We start from the raw sequence: 20,231 nt of genomic DNA on the forward strand, positions 1-20,231 counted from the left end.
GACGACCTCAGGTAGTAGCTCAGGTATTTCCAGTCGAGGATGAGTGCGACTTGAGCACAAGTTCTATTCACATTAAAATATACATTTTAAAAACTACTTGTGTGCGTATAAGTATGCGAGTCTTGTAAATATATACATATAGGTAAGTAACAAACAATTAAGTGGGTGTCCTAATCTGAGTATTCTTCTAAGTACTGTGCAAGTGCCGGGAAATAATTAAAAAAAAAAAAATAAGCACCAGTGATCCAAAGATCTCGAATCAAAACGTGATATTATTCAAATAATAAAATATATAATTTAAAATCTGAGTAAATAAGAGTTATCTGTAATATCTTCAGACACTTATCAAGGTATTTATGAGCTGGATAGACAAGTAGCGAGTCGGTTTGTTATAAAATATGTAGCAACTCTCTCATTAATGACGTACAATTGATTTAAAACGGAAGTTAGCTTTGATACAAGCCAGGATGTGTGGATTTTTAGTTGATGTGGCGTTCTCCATATTTCAGCATGCACTTTTTTGTTGCATATTTACACATCGCAGACTCACACGCTAAAAGTATTCTCTTAAATATCGGCGAGCTAATATCATCAAAACGGTTATTTTCGATACTTAAATAAAAGTTAAGTGTTGGAATTTATGTTAATGCAGGAGAGTGAATTCCCGATTATATTTTCTCTGGCCATACTTAATATATTACCTATGGAGTAGCTGTCTTTCTCCATGGGATTATTTACCAGCTAATAAAAAGAGATGCCAAGCCAGATGTTTCTTGTTGTGGTTTATGTATAAATATAAATATAAATATAAAAATATATATTATTATTATAAGAATTAAACACACAACGGGTTTGTGCTGGAGAAAGATACCAACTGATGCATTAAATATCTGTCTATTCGACGATATATATTTAAATTTTATCGTTTTATTGTTTTCTCCAGGGGCTCTGAGGTGTTGAAGAGATAAATTATTTTTTCTGCGTCAGACCCCAGCTGCATCATAGTAAGATTTTTATTTAAATCCGAACGCTGGCTGGAAGTTTAAATCCTTATTGTTAATTTAAATGACATGTGATAGGATTTAAATATATCAAACGTTATAAGTGACGGTAAGAATTCATAATTGCCACGTTCCATTCGAATTAACGGTATATCTTTAACATATATACTTACTTGGTTCCATACCATATGAGTACTTTTTTATTAAAAAATAATAATTGCTGGCAGTGGTATTTTTATTTTACCTCGTCCACGTGCTCGTTCGTTACTCGCTCGATAATTATAATTATATATTATTGTACTCAATATTTGTGTTATTACATTAGCGAGTATTGAGTATTAAGTGAATTGTCATGTGATCGCGTGTTTACTTATTCAGTTGACAGAAGTAGACGATAAGGTGTGAGATTCTCGCAAACACTTGATACCACATTTGATGCATATATACAACTAAATAATATAAATTATTATATATATATATCTGATCAGTAGTCAAGATAAATTTAATATTTTACCCGATGCAGCTGGGAATATTTCCTTTCACGTGGATATTAAATTATTTATTCTCTCTGATTTAATAACTGAATTTGAGCGAATTAAAAATTTTAATTCTGCAAAACAGAATTCAACTGAGTTGAAAATTTGAATTTGAATTAAACAGAATAAAACTGATTTAAAAATTTCAAATTCGTTTTAATTCAGATTCAGAACCAGAAATTGGGGAATTATTTTCGAATTAATCGGAATTAAACCGAATAGAATTATTAAAATTCGTTCTAATTTGGACAAATTCTGGTTTTCCTGTCGAATTAGACAGAATTCATTTTTAAGTTGGGTACCGAATTAACAGAATTTATCTGAATTAAATAGAATTAAAAATTTTAATTCTGCAAAACAGAATTCCATTGAATTGAAAATTTGAATTTGAATTAAACTGAATAAAACCGATTTGAAAATTTCAAATTCGTTTTAATTCAGATTCAGAACCAGAAATTGGAGAATTATATTCGAATTAATCGGAATTAAACCGAATAGAATTATTAAAATTCGTTTTAATTTGGACAAATTCTGGTTTTCCTGTCGAATTAGACAGAATTCACTTTTAAGTTGAGTACCGAATTAACAGAATTTATCTGAATTAAATAAAATTAAAAATTTTAATTCTGCAAAACAGAATTCCATTGAATTGAAAATTTGAATTTGAATTAAACAGAATAAAACCGATTTGAAAATTTCAAATTCGTTTTAATTCAGATTCAGAACTAGAAATTGGAGAATTATATTCGAATTAATCGGAATTAAACCGAATAGAATTATTTAAATTCATTTTAATTCAAACAAATTCTGGTTTTCCTGTCGAATTAGACAGAATTCATTTTTAAATTAGGTACCGAATTAACAGAATTTATCTGAATTAAATAGAATTAAAAATTTAATTCTGTTTAATTCGATCGAATTCAGTTGTTTAATCAGGGCCAATCACTATTTTATTTTAATACTCTCGTCATTTTTTTTGTCCGTAATAATTTTATTTTATATTAATTATTTATATAATATATTTTTTATCAGTCATTAAAAAAAAAAAACAATTCGTGGAATAGTGATATGATAAGATATAAATTTACTTTAATCATTTTTAAAAATATTTCAACTTTATCATCTTTATTGTTATTTAATTTTTAAATCCAATATCTATTGGTTCGACTTAATGCGTTTTTGCCATTAATACATTTTTGAGTCACTAATTACTAAACTATTTATGAATCATACGGCGCACTTATGGCGGCTTATTGTTAAAAAGTAGTAAAACTTTTGAATGCATATTTAAAAAAAAATGTATATTATGAATGAATGAAGTTTGTAATAAATGTATCATGTTAAATATACATAAAGATACAAGTAATCAGGTGCGATATATATATATATATGCCGAGTTTCCGCGTCATTAATAATAATTCACCTCAGGCACCGCGAGTTTGATTAAAATCACGGCTGCAACATCTTCTGTGATTATTGATAAGCATTTAATTTAAATAAATTTATTTAATATAAAAATAAAAATAAATTTTATGCATAATATTTAAAAAAAAAAAATGCGTATTCGTGTCATGCGATTTCCATTTCAACATCACATACTACGTATTCTTTTTACAACTACCCGCACGAAGCTTATCATTTTAATGTACCGTAACATACGGCTAGTTCGACACAAAATACCGGCATTTTTTTTCTTACGGTCCCCTTTTTTTCCCTTATTACTACTTACTCTCTGCACTAACGTACTACCGTTCCGGTAGATTTTTTATTATTAATGTTTTGCTTTAAATTCACCATTCGCATCCGGTCTAATTGCACAGACTATTCAATCGGTTTCGATAATTATATTTATACATAAAAATTCACATGATTTAAGGTAATAATCATTTGTTTATTTTTTATTACCGTTTATTTCAATAAACGAGTTATTTAATCATGGGAGCACAGGAGGAATAAATAAATAAAATTAAAAAAAAATGAAAAGTAATAAATAAAATTGAAGTTGAGATGAGAATCACTTCAGTCGCATTCCTTAGAAGAGGTCGTGCTCTCTCCTCTCATCTCTTGTTCTCATTTTCTCGATAACTTCTTTTCTCTTTTCCTCATATTAAATATCAGCTTCATGTCAGGAGATTTTTTACTCACATGTTGAATAAGGATCCGGTTAAAAGTTATTCCATTATTTGAAAATTTCTTACCTGCAATTTTTAAAATTATTAATATCGAAAAATAAATAAATATGTAAGTAAATGTTTACTTACTTATATATTTATTAACTTTTAATCAAGGAGTGGTACTTTGATAAAAATATAATCGTGTCAAGGATCCTCGAGATATCACATTATTCAAAATAAAAATTACCAAAGTTAAATCACAGACTTTTTGCTACTCGAGTTTTTTATTTTAAATCGGCAAATAATTTTTTTTTTTTGGTAATTTTTATTTTTTGCCAGAGTAAATAAATAAAATAATTTAAAATAAAATAATAGTGTCCTAAATTCCAAAGCTCACTGAGGGTACGAGTACGTTCAAGGACGTAACAAACAAGACAGTATTACACGACACATTCCATAATTTAATATTTTTTTTACTCAATCTGGGCGTGTCTGAGTCGAGCATTCATAAGTAATTTCACGCGGCTCTCTTCACTCTTCATACACAACATACTCCACGTTTTTACATCACATATAAATATATTCTTACATTACATCTTACACACTATTTACAAGTCTCAAATCCTCCTTACATTTCAAATAAAAAAAAAAAACTCATAAATATCACCGTCACCGTAATTTTTTTTCACATAAACTCGAAGGATTTCATAATAAAATTTGGAGCTCGATTAAAAAAAATTAATAACTAATTTTAAAAACGAAAACATGACTTTCTAAATAATAATTTATTTAAAAGTTTCATAAAAAAAAAAAATTGTTTCTCAATATTTAACAATAAGTTCAATCGAAGTTGCGCAAGATCTATCACAACAAACAACAGAAATAAATATATTAATGAAGAATAGCAAGACAGGTTGACGTATCGCGTGGATGGTTAATATATGCATACAAGCATATATATTTATATTTATTAATATATATGAAGGCAAGAAACGAAATCCTTGGATGCATCGAATGCGGAATGGCGCGCACGGATAGGCGTAACGGTCGATGAACTGGGAGTGTGGTAACTCTCCTCTAATTATAGCTATGGGGTTCCCAAGTTCTCAGTGTATGTCCGTAATACACTTACTTGTACCTACAATACTTGAGGAAAATCAGTCTATACATACATAGATTACAACCCGATGTCCAACTTTCTTTACCCGGAAGATGTTTCTTGGACACCGACTTAGCCTTGAACGCGAACCTCAAGGTTACTGTCAAACCTAAATCTAATTCTTAACCCCGCGTTTTATCGCTCAAGATCGCGGATTAGACGATACTTATCATCAAGTCGTAAAATACTACCGAGTAAATTTTTTATAAAAATGTTCCATCAGCAAATATTAACTTTCGATAAACTCGTCAAATACCCAGCAGTATTTAATTATCATTATCATTATTGTTATTATCAACTACTAGACCCGTTGGTTAAATACCACTTATCATCTTACAACGATCTAATCGGTTAAGCTTTTAGCGTTTACTCACGTTTAATCTAAAATGAATTAAAATTATTGCCTTGGGGAATACATACGTCAATAAATACATATTACGTATATCTGTACCCATGATTCAGATATTCAGATACTCTTGTTAAATGTTTTAGCGTTAAGTTTAAGTTCTCAAGTATAATAGTAATAATAGTTAGTAGGTGTGCCACATACTGTTATGGGTCAGCGATCGTATCGGCGATGATTTTGCGTTCGAAAGTCCGCACGTAATTGAAGAATGTTAAGAATATGAGTTACATAGTACCTACTAAATGTAACTAATTTTTTATCTATACATTTTATTTTGAAAATACTAAAAAACGAATCGTCAAAGTGTAAAAAAAGCGGATGTTAAAATTCTGTGTTTAATTTTTAACACTTTTGTGTGTCAATTTAACACACAGTATTTATCTTGTATGAACTGTCGCAATCGATTGATTTTTTACACACAAAAATGTTATTTTATTTGAAAGTAACACTTTTTATATGTTACTGTCAAAACAATATACAAAATATCTTAAAAATAATGTCGGCCATCACAAAAGAATTATTGGAAAATTTTTACTTTTAATATGTGCGTATTTAACTTTTTTTAACACTCACGACATGTTAAAATAACACGATCCTGAAGTTACCAGACAATTAAAAATTTTTGAATTTTTTTTTGAATAATCAAATTTGAAGAAAAAAAAACTAGAAATATGCACATGTAGAAAATTTAAAAGACTACAAGTGCAATTTTTTTTAATATTTTCTTTTTTCATAATTTATCGTTTTTTAAAAAATCAAAAAATTATTAGACGTCGGCTAATTACGATCCTGAAGTTAGCAGACGATTAAAAACTTTTGGATTTTCTTTTAACAATTAAATTTGAAGAAAAAAAAAACTAAAAATATGCACATGTAGAAAATTTAAAAAACTATAATTGCAATTTTTTTAAATATTTTTTTTTTTTTAATTTCTCGCTTAAAAAAAATCCAAAAATTATTAGACGTCGGCCAAATTCAGTATCATGGCTAATTTACGATCCTGAAGTTAACAGACCATAAAAAATTTTTGGATTTTTTTTTAAACAATTAAATTTGAAGAAAAAAAAAAACTAAAAATATGCACATGTAGAAAATTTAAAAGACTACAAGTGAAATTTTTTTAAATATTTTTTTTTTTCATAATTTATCGTTTTTTAAAAAATCAAAAAATCATTAGACGTCGGCTAATTTCAGTATCATTAAAATAACACATAAATAAGTGTTAAACTCTCGTTTTACACACGATATGTGTTGATTTTGACGGATCTTTTTTTACTGTGTATATACAATATTTATTGCGAAACAATAATACGCGCATACTTCTTTATATTGACGTTTAGAGAAAATAAAAATTAACATTACTTAACATTTGTTATCTCACGTGAATATTAGAAAGTTTTTAATATTTTAAAACAAATAGCGTTTTCCATCATTACACGCAATATTTCATTTAAATTATTATTATATATTATTTTTTTTCTTTCGTATTAAAAAATATTTCTATTTATAATTATAATTAATACTGTGCAATAATCAATAATAATAATAATAATAATAATAATAATAATAAATAGAAAGAAAAATGAAGCAGCTCATTATAAGATCGTTATGTACCCAAGACATGTAATGAATAATTTTTAATTTAAAATGTACATGTTGATGTATGATGAATCATGTAAGATGTTTTCACATAAGGTATGATGATGATTTAACGTCACGAGTCCCTCAGCTATTGAAATAACTATTGTACTAGTGTAGGATGTTCATTAAACAAAAAAAATTTTTAGCTTTTTTCTTCACAAAGAAAAAAATAAGTAACAATTTTATTTTGAAACACAAAATCAAGTCACTGAGCCATACCGCGGCAGGTAAAGTGACAAGAACGTGAGTAAGCCAAACCACAAATTGCTTGTGTCGAGTTTAAATTATATACCCGAGGTTTTCATTGTATTTATAAATTTTGTTTTGTGCGAAACGTGTGAACTATATAGGCGTAATGTAAAAGTGATGTATCGCCTGTTACTCATTCATTGGGACATGCTATATGTAGTATATTATAACAAAATATATGGATTTTATACACTGATATATGTAATGTCATTTAAAGCCTACGCTGGTAGCATTTGAAAAGGTCGTCTATATATTTAACATACTTCTCAACTATTGCACACTTTAGCGCAAAATATGGCAACAATTAATCAATCGATAATAATAATGATCTTTAATAATTTATTTATTTAAAATAATAAACAAAATTGAGCGGAAATGAAGAGAAAGTGACTGACAGAGCCGCTGAATGATGAAATTATTGAACAGTGACATCGGATTCAATTGTCACGACAATTATATAACGTTTAGAGACAATATAATAGAGTAACTGTGTCATTCGTGTGTCTTTTATTTCCTGCGTTACAAATAGACTAGTGAAAATACAATTATACTATTAAAACAATTTACATGTCTTCAGTCCAATTATTTTTTATGTGCCATTTAAATTTTCTCAGCGCTGAAGCCGCTACACAGTAAAAAAGGATCCGTAAAAATCAACACATATCGTGTGTAAAACGAATGTTTTACACTTATTTACGTGTTATTTTAATGATACTGAAATTAGCTGACGTCTAATGATTTTTTGATTTTTTAAAAAACGATAAATTATGGGAAAAAAAATATTTTGAAAAATTGCACTTGTAGTCTTTTAAACTTTCTACATGTGCATATTTTTAGTTTTTTTTTCTTCAAATTTAACTGTTTAAAAAAAATCCAAAAATTTTTTATGGTCTGTTAACTTCAGGATCGTAAATTAGCCGACGTCTAATAATTTTTTGATTTTTTAAAAAACGATAAATTATGAAAAAAAAAATATTTAAAAAAATTACACTTGTAGTCTTTTAAATTTTCTACATGTGCATATTCTTAGTTTTTTTTTTTCTCCAAATTTAATTATCCAAAAAAAAATTCCAAAATTTTTAATTGTCTGCTAATTTCAGGATCGTGTTATTTTAACATGTTGTGAGTGTTTAAAAAAGTTACATACGCACATGTTAAAAGTAAAAATTTTACAAAAATTCTTTTGTGATGGTCGAGATTATTTTTCATATATTTTGTGTGTTAATTTGACAGTAACATATAAAAAGTGTTACTTTCAAATAAAATAACATTTTTGTGTGTAAAAAATCAATCGATTGCGACAGTTCAAACAAGATAAATACCGTGTGTTAAATCGACACACAAAAGTGTTAAAAATTCAACCCACAGAATTTTACCATACGCTTTTTTTTACACTTTGACGATTCGTTCTTTACTGTGTATATTCTAAAAAATTTTAATTGTATATTTTTCGGTTGCCCAAGTGCTGAAGCAATCAGCGATAGACTTTCATTGAGTATGAGCACGAGTATGAGCGTTCTCTTATTATAATCCTCTATGAGAGGAATGGAGTAAGTGAAACTTCCTTAGATGGATTTCAGACATATTTCAGTGACATTTAAGAGTCAACTAGACATTTCCAAGTCCTTGAATGCACTCGGCTATTTTTATATTTTACATTTAATAATTGCTGGGCAAATCATAGGGTAGAAAATGAAAAATACTTTAAGATAAATATATTTTAAAAATAATGAATGAAAAATGTGTTATTTTAAAATGGAATAAGATTTCTCGACATGGGCAAATGCCGTTATCCTGCAGTTCGTTGCCCGTCTCATGCAGTCCTCATGCGACTCTTATTCATTTAAGTTTTATTCTTATTTTGATCACGGTATCGAGATAAAGTATCTTCCAAAAGCTCTTGCTGGGAGAGAATCCATTCTGCAAAATCTGTCTCATAACTATATAACTGCATAACATACATAATAAATGTATGTACCGACATACATATGAATGAATGTATGTACGTATGAGTAAAAAATCTCCACGGAGATATTAAGTTTCACTTGACTTAGTGGATGATCAATCGACTCGGCTCGACTGGCCCATGATTCCACGACGAGAAAGTTTTACGTGATCGACTAATTTCGTTGACAATAAATTCTCCATCATGTTAAATTATTTTTTCCAACTACAAATTGCCACTACTAACTAAAAGTCACCTTTTTTTATTCCAATGTTTAATTTTTTATTTTTAAACGTCACCTAAAACGTCACAAGTCAAATTTGTAAATAAAGTCATTGAAAAATAACATCACGGAGAATGTAAGAAATAAGAAGCAAAAAGTTTTAACAACAATAATAAAATATCTGTAAAAGGAGGTAATATATGACATTATAGAGTATTTTTTAAACACAAGGTGCAAATTAGGCCGATTGGAATTTCATTTCAACATTAAGTAGTTTAGCTTTCCTGTCACCAAGTACGGAGTTGCCGCCCGATGACTTGGTTACATTGATGTTCTTACTTACATTAACCGGATGCGACATGTCTTGATGGGCAAGAACAGCCGGACATCAAGTGACTACTGTACTTGCTTATAGAACAGTATACTCTTGACTGAAAAAAAATAAATAAATAAATAAACAATTACTCCGTTCTTGCGCATACAAATGTCATAATTTTGAAATCCTTTTTATTATTTATTTTTCAGATAAACAAAAATGCCGTACTACAACAGTGGCCACAGCTCTTCGCCCTATTCCAAAGGTAATTAATAATTAACAATTAATTTTAAAAGCTCGTTAAATACACGGAAATAAATAAACTTTAAAAATTAGCGTTTGAAATTATAACCCGGAGCCGGTTGTCAATATGGGGAATTTTAACATTCAAATAGTAAATTTTATAATACGTGTCGTGTATTTTCTAAGTATGTTACGGTTTTTAAAGTTCAAATATTAATTTTTTTGCATAGACAATAAATTTTCATACTTATCCTGTAATTATTCACATTTTGGTAATGGTCTAGAAGTGGGGCTCCACATATTTTTCAAAGTTCCAAGTGCTTACACCTTAAATATCTATAATTAAACTTTTTCCACGTGTTCAGCTACATGGCGGATTAAATTTTCTGTACACAGAAAAAAAGAATTTCTTGGCCCAAGAAATATTTTGTATTATGAATCGAAGACAAAAATTTTTCTTGGCTCAATAATTTTTTTCTCGCCTAAAAAATTTTTTTCTTGTTCCGAGAAAATTTTTTCTTACCCCAAGAAAAGTTTTGTTTTCACTTTATAATACAAAAATTTTCTTAGAACAAGAAAAAATTTTTTGCGCCAAGAAATCCTTTTTTTCTGTGTATGTGCTTTTGTCTTTAACACTAGATATCTATCCGAGCCTTGCAATCAGAGTGTACAAAATTGATAAAAATAACATAAAATCATGAAAATTTTCTAATACACGGAAAAAAATGATTGACAATAATTGTAGCTGAACTTCTAATTATTGATGTTATGTTCAATAATTAATGTCGTTTCAATCAGTAAAATTATGATTTTAATGTTTAAACTGCTATAATTAACAGTTAACTGTTTAAATATACTGCTTGACTATTTAAAATTACGACTTAAACCTTAAAAAACTACAAGACACTTGTCAAAAAAATGCATCTGTTATTAATTTCTTACATTCTACTCAGTAAAATTTACTGAGATTCGGTCTAGGCGCGCTATTGACGAGAATCTCAATAATATTTACTAATTTTTTTTTTCCGTGTAAATATAAATAATTAATTTTATTAATACCGTAAGATGGACGGTGGCGATAGAAAGGTCTAACTAAGAGCTACAAAGATTTTTTAAACTCTTGTATAGTGAAAATTGGCATATTTCTGTTATTTCAATACTTTAACATACACTTATAATATTATAATTATACACTTATAACTTATTAAGGCTCAAATAACACCTAAAGGAGCAATTATATCTTCAATCCGCCGACAAATGCTAGAGAATGAAATTTGTTCCAAAGCAGTTTGTCTATATTTTGATTTTTGCTTGATATAAACAGGTGGAGTCCCGATTATAGACCATTACCCACGTTTTAATCATAAATGACAAAATTACTATTTAGAATGATGGTATTTACTGATCACTTTGTCATTATATTACTTGTCATTCTCAATTTATATAGTTCATTTTTTCCGTGTAATTAAATTGTGAATATTTTCTCTCATTTAATGATGAGCAATAAAAAAAAAAAAATGTTAATGTATTTATTTATTAAGATGTGCCGAGTGGACCATCGAATTCATCTGGAAGCCGCAGCGGCGGAACCGAGCCGACCTACATGATGGAGCACTTGGCCACTTTCACAGTCACTAAAGACACGGGAATTGTCTACCCGGCTGACGGTATGCGTCGTCTTCTTCAGCTAGAAAAGAGCAATGGAATATGGAGTCAAAAAATGCAGTTACGTCTCGAGCGTAATTGGGTTCTAATTATGGATAATGAAACTGGGGTATTTATTTAATTTATAAAATACCATTAATTAATTTTAACTATTTACTTAATTAGATGATTAATTGCTCGTAGGCGGTCATGGAACGATTTCCAGCCGCATTGATACAAGAACCGACGGCCTTCACATCTCGCGATCCGATGGAGATGTACAACAACATACTGGTCTTCACTGTTGGAGATGACAGTGGTTCTGGTCAGCGGGCAGAGATGCATATCTTCCAGTGCCAAAGTATATCCGCTCAGGACCTGGTTGAAGACTTGAAGATGCTGCAAATGGGAAAGTTAGTACCCGGAGGGTCACCACGTGGTCCCAGAGGACAGATACCACCTCCACCGGCACTCCCGCCACCAGAGCCACCTCTCAATGGTGTCAATGTTCGTGAGCAGGTCTCAGCATTTAATGCCAATGGTAAATTTTTAAAATTATCATCTAATAAATAAATGTATGATGAAAATAAATATTTAATATTTTTATCGAAGGTCCAAATGATCGTGAGGAAAATAATGATGAGGTGTCATCGACATCTTCGGAAAAATATGAACGTGACGTGACAATACTCAATCATTGTTTTGATGATATAGAGAAATTTATCGCGCGGTTGCAGCACGCGGCAGCGGCATCTCGTGAATTAGAAAGAAGACGTCGGAATCGTAAGAGTAAGAAGCGAAATTTAGGAGACGGTATGCTAACGATGAGAGCAAAGCCACCGCCGGAAATTGAATTTATTGACATATTCCAAAAATTCAAGCTGTCATTTAATTTATTGGCTAAACTAAAAGCTCATATTCATGATCCAAATGCACCTGAACTCGTCCACTTTCTATTTACCCCACTGGCATTAATTGTTGATGCGTCGCATGACACTAATTACGACACAAACCTACCAAGCAAAGTTGTGTCACCGCTGCTGACGCGCGAAGCCGTCAATTTGCTGATAAACTGCGTGACCAGCAAGGAAACCGAACTCTGGCATTCCCTTGGCGACACTTGGTTGGTCCCACGTGACCAGTGGAAAGGTCATGTGCCGCCTTACCACCCGATCTTCATGGACGGTTGGTCACCAGAGTACCCCATCCCCGAGGATCGCGATCACGATCATCTGGCCTCGCTGCTCAATGCCGACAAACAAAAACGCGACGAAATTCCCGAGCAGCAGGCGGATAATTACTACAACCACAGAGATGTCGAGGAGTCGCACTACAGCAGCGACTACTTGGAGTACGAGAGCCGCGAGGAGCGCGGTAACGATTACTTTGACAGAAATTACGGGCCAGGCTCGGAGTTATACAGCAGAGAAGACCGAGAGAGAGTGGATCAGACACGTGCGCACAGTGACATTTCCGTGGACTCAATCGAGCGCGGACCGCGGGGAACTCCAGCGATTGATCGGGCTCAGGAGGCTTGGCTTGATGACTTATTGGCCAAGAATGCTAAAATTGTGCAAGTAACTTATCCCCGTACGGCAAATAATGACAAAGAATTGACAGTTGTAAGAGGAGAGTACTTGGAGATTCTCGATGACAGCAGGAATTGGTGGAAGGCCAGAAATTCCCGGGGAGTGGTCGCTCATGTTCCTCACACCATTGTCGCCCCCCACAATCAAAACCATGCCGGTGATAACGATGTTTTTAACAACCCGTTGTACACCACGAGATACCAGAGACAAGGGCACGGTTACAACTACGAGGTCAGTGATTATTTAAATAAATAAATTTAAATATAAGTGATCAATAGAATGTCAAAGATCATTGTTTAGCTTGACATTTACTTGGCATTTAAATTATTAATTTATACTCGAAGAAAATAATTCGAGTCGCGATTAATTATCGTTATTTATTTAGTTATTTTAATTGAGTGACTATTTAAAATTTCAGGACTCAGAGATAGAAGGCACTAGTACTAGTCCTGGACCGGAAGCGACTCACAGACCCCACACAATTCCACCACCGGCACCCGCTGACTGGGTGCGCAAAGAACGGCTGGGTAAGAAAGGTGAATTCCGATATTTTTAAGCCTTTTTTTAAAACTAAATAAATTTATCAATTCAAATAAATAGGCTATTCGAAATGTACGATCTTACTGTCAGTAAGATTATTTTACTTAAGTAATTCTTGTACTTAGAAAAATATTTAAAGATAAATATCTGAGTGGGAGAAAATTCCGCGGCTCTTTAGTTTTCTGTTACTAAAATTTTTAGTGAGCCTCGGAAATTTTCACAGCCGATAATATTAAGCTTAGAGAATTATCAAAAATTGAATATATATAAATATATATTATAATTATAAATATAATTATTTTTGAATTAATTTTTATTAATTAAAGTAATAATTGATTATAATTTCGTAAGTGGTATTTATCAATCAACTAACCAAATTTAGTTTTACATGATTATTTTAATTGAAACTTTTATTATTTTAAAATAATTAATTAACAATCAGTGAATTCATGGTGGCCACATTTATGGAAAACCTGGAAATGTCAGGGAATTATAAATATACTGGAAAAGTCAGGGAAATTTCAGGGAATTTCGTCACAGAGCTGGAAAAATTTTCACTTTCTTTCTTTTGACTGAAAAAATCCGACAAATTTAGTTTTCTGTCGAAACTGTTCAAAAAGTGACGCGGCGCGAATGCGGTTGTAAAACCATCTTGAAAAAAATTAGTAGAAATTGATTCCAATAGCGAAAAAATGAAGCAGTTATAATTATCAAGGCTGTTAGAAAAAAAAAGTCTTAGTAGAAACCAATCGCAATTAAAAAACTAAAAACATTAAATGTATACATAAGTAATGAACTAATAAGTTTCACTATATTTATTATTCGCGTACTTCATTAATACTTTATTAATATTCTATGAAATATTCTTATTTATGAAATTTATTCTAGTGAAAATGAAAAATTTATTTATATTTTATTATAGAGTTATATAAAAACATCCCGAGTCGAAATATTAGACGTAAATTGAACGTTTTAAACGTAGATTGGAGTATCATAAATTGAAAATATATTTATCATAAAACTAAAACTCATTTATACTTCCAATAAGAAAACATAAGCATATACCAAAAAATTTTTTTCATCGATTTTGTACTCCTGGATTATAATCACGTCAATTCCCTAAAATTTTGTCGTCCGCTTTTCTGGCTCTTAAATAAAGAATTCGTATTTTGAAAAAAAATTTTTTTCAGTTTCATACTTCTATCTTTAACACTAAATATGTATATCTTTTCATATATTATAATATCAAGGTTATGAAAATTGTGATCACAATAAAATCATAACTCATGAAATGTTTTATGAAATTTTTTATGAACCAAAATACAAAAAAATCGTTCAAATTACTTTCAAAACGTTAAAAACGTTCAAATTACGTCTAATATTTCGACTCGGGATGGATTTCAAATCAAAAACAAAAAATTATTCATTTAATAAATAAAAAAAAAAACACAATGAACATTGACAAATAATGAAAAAAAGTTTCATTTAACAACAATGATTAATTATAGATTAAACTGACTTAGCATTTTATTTTAAATTAAATAAATATTTCCAATGATTTAATATTACTACACATAGTCAGGGAATTTTTGAATTGTTTGACTGGAATACCTGGAAAAGTCAGGGAATTTAAATCTCAAAAATCTGTGGCCACCATAAGTGAATTTATGTCTTAATATTTTAGTAATATCGTAAATGAACTGAAATCTCTTGCGTATTATTAAAATATTTATAATCAGCGTTTAATAATTATTTTATTTTATTAAACGCATTTAATATTAATTATTATAATTATACATAAGTGTCTTGTCTCTGTATTGTCTATGTGGGATGTATTTGTCTGCAAAATTAAATGTGCTTTTGTATTTGGTATTATTCTTAAATGAGAATCGATATAATGATCAAAAATTCATATATTTGTATGTCACGTCTTCCATTATAATTAAAAAAAAATCTCGACACCGTGGGACCGTCGAACTGTGGATTCAAACGAATTTGTAATTGTGAAATAATGAATCTCTTAAAGACTTTAATTACTAAAAAATATTTGAAAGTCTTGTTTCGTAATTTCCTGTAAGTAATTGGGAGTGAAAAATAAATTTTGAATATTTATTTGAATAAATAAATAGTTGAGATATTTATTTAAATAAATATAAACAACTTTGTCAATGGGATAAGGATTTTGTTATCCGTCCAGTATTTCTGTATTGTAATTTATGTAAATCATATATGTTTTTTAATTAATTAATTTCAATAAATGTAATCAAATATATATATCAACTGTCTGCTTTTGTCTCTATGAGCTTTGGGAAATTTGTGTCCTTGATGTTTTTACTGTCATTGTTTTTATAAATCGTAATTATATTTTTTGAGCTTCACAGCTTTTTTCGCTTCCTGTATAAAATTTATTGTCAGCAAAGGTACGCATTGAATTATAATTTTTCATATTATTTATATTTATTCTTTGTACTACTGATTAATATTTTTCATTTTTAGATGAGTCGAGTAAAGAAGATAAAAATATTTTTAAAAATCAGCCAACGGTTCCTCCTCCGCCTCCGTTACCTATTCCTTCAGCTCCATCGGAAGTCAATTCTGTTGATTCAAGTAGAAGCAGTACTTTGAAAAGTAATTCTTCTTTGAATGAAGGTAATTAAAAAAATTAATTAGTAGCCAATTAAGGGGGATAGCCACTGTGAGGATCGAAAAATAGGTGATTTTCGGGAATTTTTTTGACTGGAATAATAAAGGAATTTGGGGATCGGGTTTTTTTTGTTTTCTAAAGTATACATTGAAGATAATTCTCCTAAATTTTCATTAAAAAATATCATGTTGTTACAAAGTTATAAGGATTTTTGTGGAGCAACAAAAAAATTTCCCCCACCACGGTTTCATCTCTAACTCAAAAACGGATTATCAGAAACAAAAAAACCAAACGGCGTTGTAATCTGTATGCATGTGGTTATCGTTGCACATAGGGGATTTTGAAAATTTGGATTTGAAAAAAAATGGCGACATATTAAAAATTTTTTCGTTATTTTTTCTCATTTTTTTGGATTCAAACAGCCCTAAAAAATCTTAAAAATCAAAATTTTCAAAATCCCCTACGTGAAACTTTAGCTACTGAATAGACGAATACGGCAAAAAAAAGTTGCGAATCGGTTCATATTTATGCAAATTACAGATGCCACCAGTTCAAAAAAAGTAGTTTCGAGAAAAACGCGTTTAAAGTTTTTAGTCGATGCAGCGGTCAGTTGACGCGCTGTCACAAAAATGACTATAACTTGAAAAATACTCGGAATTTTCATATAAAACTTTAGATACATATTTTTGAACATATACACTTTGATTTAATAAAAAAAAAAAATTTTTTTTTTGAAATTTCACAGTGGCTATCCCCCTTAATCAAATCTGACAGTAAGATTTATTTATAATTTTTTATAGAATCGTCTAGTAAAAATCAAATGCACAAAGAATTAAAATATGTATTAACTCTATTTCGGGATAAAAAAAAACACCTTGAAGTTGTTAAGACACCGGAAATATTTATTGACCAGCAATCGACGCCAAGCGAAGTTCAAAACTGGCTGTCTGCTAAAGGTTTTTCTGATAAGTAAGCACTGTAAAGTTTTTATTATTAATTATTGATAGTAATTACTCATATGTATATTAATTAAAATATTCAAATTCATCAGAATATGTAAACAATTAAAAGGAATGACTGGCTCTGAATTATTTAGTCTCACAAAAAGACAATTGGAACAGTACTGTGGTCTAGTTGACGGAAGAAGATTAGACGGGCAGTTAACTCTTTCGAGAAATGCTTCAGGCGTAAGTACCTCCGGAGTTCCTGTAAAAAATTATCATTATTATTATTAATAATCGATAAAAAAAAATTATTCTTTTAGTATCACACAGCAAGAACACATGAATTGAAACAAATACTCGAGAAAGCGAGGAAGAAAGTCGAGGAAACTCATATTGAAGGTTGATAACAAACCTTGAAAATTTTTTGCTCAATGAAAATAAATATAACCCGTGTAGAAAAATTATTGTTCATAATGAATTTAAATATAAATTTCATCTCGAAACTCAGATCGTGACACAAATATGACTTTCATCATGAATTTTTATCATCAACTTCAATTACGTCAAAATTATGACAGTAAAATTTAAATCCAAGTGATCCGAAGTTCATTCACTAAATTAATTTTTCAATCGATAAATATGACAAAATTCTATCGAAGTCATCCCAAGTCCATTTCAAAGACGTAATTAATTAATTTTATAATTGGTACTGATTTACTAGACGAAAAGTTGGAGTAAATTTATGATGAAAGTCATATTTGTGTCACGTTCTGAGTTTCGTCATGAACTTCAGACCTAAATTCATTATGAACAAAAATTTTTTTTACTTAAGGGCATTCTTAGCCAGTGCCCCCCACTTTTTAAAAATTTTCAATGACTTTCAATGACAACTGTCATAAGCGTACCAAATTTTTATCAATTAATTAAAAAAAAATTAAAGCATTAATTGAAAAAAGGACAACGTAGTCGTAATTTCGAATTTTTAAAAAATTACTTACAATTGATATCAATTGAGAGTTAAACGATATTCGTTGAATAAATTTTAGCCGCCAAAATTTAAAAATTCGAATTATAAAATTGACATGACGATTTCACTGAAATTTATTTAACGAATTTTGTTCAACTCCTAATTGGTATCAAATGTAAATAATTTTTTTAAAAATCTATATATCGGCAAAATTAATTCTACGTTGTTCTTTTTTCAATTAATGCTTTAATTTTTTTTTAATTAATTGATAAAAATTTGGTACGCTTATGACAGTTGTCATTGAAAGTCATTGAAAATTTTTAAAAAGTGGAGAGCACTGTCTGAGAATGGCCTTAAGTATCAATAAAAATGTCTTAATATTTTTAAATCGGCCTGTGATTAATTCATAGATAATTAATTATGATTAATAATCGATAATTGTTACAAAAAACTGATATTTTGAGTGTAATTATAACCGGCGTCAAAACTAGTGGGAAATGAACCAATAAGAGCTCTGGGAAATATTTTGACTCGGTTTAAAATTTTTAAAAAAATAATTTTGATAAGTAGATATAAGACTGCTGTCAATTAATGAATAATTGAATAATTAATTTGCTGGTTAGTCATAATATTAAATAAATAAACTCATGCAGTAATTACTCATATAATTATTATTGTTATTATTATTTTATTGTATGTTAATATATTTATTAAAAGCAATCACATACATTTATAACAGATATAAATAAATGTACTCTAAAGTTGTATCGTTAAATATATAGATTCAACTGTTAATAATATATAAATATATTAATTAGTAATTAATTAATAATGTATATTTTTGTTAATGTCAAATGTCATATAATATATGTAACCAAATAATTACTCAGCGTAAGCCACCTTTTAAGTAAACACTTTTCACCCTCAGCATTCTCCTTTCCTTTTAAAATTTCATGGTATGCACGTAGACCTCAATTAATTTTAAAGTACAATAAATTCAATTTAATTGCCAACCAAAATTCAATCAGGCACCATTTGTTCTCTACGCGAGTTTCACTTTATATCAAATTATCCGTAAAAAATTTACCAAATGTAAATAAATTTAAAATGCGATTGCGAGTCAGTAGAAAAGTTTTTTTTCTATACTACTTTAGTTGCCTTCTTCTTATTACTATTATTATTTTATTTATTATTATTGTTTTGGTTTAATACATTTAAGGTTCGTGATATATATTTGGAGTAAAATACCCACAGTGACTGCACTCGAATAAAATAATTATCCGAGATGCAGGAAATATAAATAATCAAGTAGATTTGAACTCTGCACGATAACTATTTATTTATTTAATACCAAACTGTCAATTGAACACCGATATGTCGATGGTAAAAATTCTTGGCTGCTTTTTTATTTATTTTTTTTTAAATATTTAATTACAATTATTTTAAATCCTGATATCAGTGCAGAGAAATCTACTTATCTTAAATCCATATGACGTATGAACATCTTTGATTATCATTTATTATTATTAGGGACAAGATTTTTGCCTTAATTTTGAATGAATGATTAGAATGTTTGGTATTACGGCGAAAATATTGGTCTTTTAGAAAAAGTTTTGAGACAAAAGTTGTAGGAAATTTAATTTTCGAAACAAAGTGTCTCTTATGATTTTTTCATACGACCAATACTTTCACCGTAATTCCAAAATTGAGATTCATAATGAACGGTTCAAATTTTTGATAATTATGAAAATCTTGATTTTGAAATTACGGTGAAAATATTGGTCCCAAGAAAAAATTATAAGAGAGACTTTTTTTAGGAAATTTAATTTTGAACAACTTTTACTTGAAAAATTTTTTTATACGACTAATATTTTCACCGCAATTCCAAAATTAAGATTCATAATGAACGGTTCAAATTTTTGATAATTATGAAAATCTTAATCTTGACATTGCGGCTTTCCTATTAGTTCTATAAAAAAATTATAGGATAGATTTTTTTCATAAAATTAAATTTCCTACAACTTTTGTTTCAAAAATTTTTTTATACGACCGATATTTCCGCCGTAATAA

The 20,231-nt window shown here is 29.3% G+C and overlaps 2 protein-coding genes across 7 annotated transcripts in view; one reads left to right on the forward strand and one right to left on the reverse strand.

Annotated features, from left to right (window-relative positions):
* Window positions 1-19,697, forward strand: LOC130663604 (epidermal growth factor receptor kinase substrate 8-like protein 2). 5 transcript variants are annotated; one of them, XM_057462911.1, is made up of 11 exons: window positions 1-142; window positions 9,800-9,855; window positions 11,375-11,607; window positions 11,682-12,018; window positions 12,090-13,297; window positions 13,485-13,602; window positions 15,988-16,026; window positions 16,103-16,255; window positions 17,051-17,219; window positions 17,302-17,437; window positions 17,515-19,697. In XM_057462911.1, the coding sequence occupies exons 2-11, from the start codon at window positions 9,810-9,812 to the stop codon at window positions 17,596-17,598; spliced, it is 2,523 nt and encodes an 840-aa protein (XP_057318894.1). In that variant the 5' UTR covers window positions 1-142; window positions 9,800-9,809; the 3' UTR covers window positions 17,599-19,697. The 5 variants fall into 5 exon arrangements, with proteins under 5 accessions (XP_057318894.1, XP_057318898.1, XP_057318897.1 ...); XM_057462912.1 differs by lacking the exon at window positions 1-142 and adding an exon at window positions 215-350; XM_057462913.1 differs by lacking the exon at window positions 1-142 and adding an exon at window positions 1,028-1,110.
* Window positions 17,038-20,231, reverse strand: part of LOC130663606 (dihydropyrimidinase) — a 22,090-nt gene continuing 18,896 nt past the window's right edge. For both annotated transcript variants that reach the window (XM_057462917.1, XM_057462916.1), the window contains exon 11: window positions 17,038-17,456. In XM_057462917.1, coding sequence (XP_057318900.1) covers window positions 17,432-17,456 — 25 coding nt within the window. In that variant the 3' untranslated portion in view covers window positions 17,038-17,431. The remainder of the gene's footprint in view (window positions 17,457-20,231) is intronic.

This window comes from Microplitis mediator, chromosome 2 (assembly GCF_029852145.1).
Source record: "Microplitis mediator isolate UGA2020A chromosome 2, iyMicMedi2.1, whole genome shotgun sequence".
Lineage (NCBI taxonomy): Eukaryota > Metazoa > Arthropoda > Insecta > Hymenoptera > Braconidae > Microplitis > Microplitis mediator.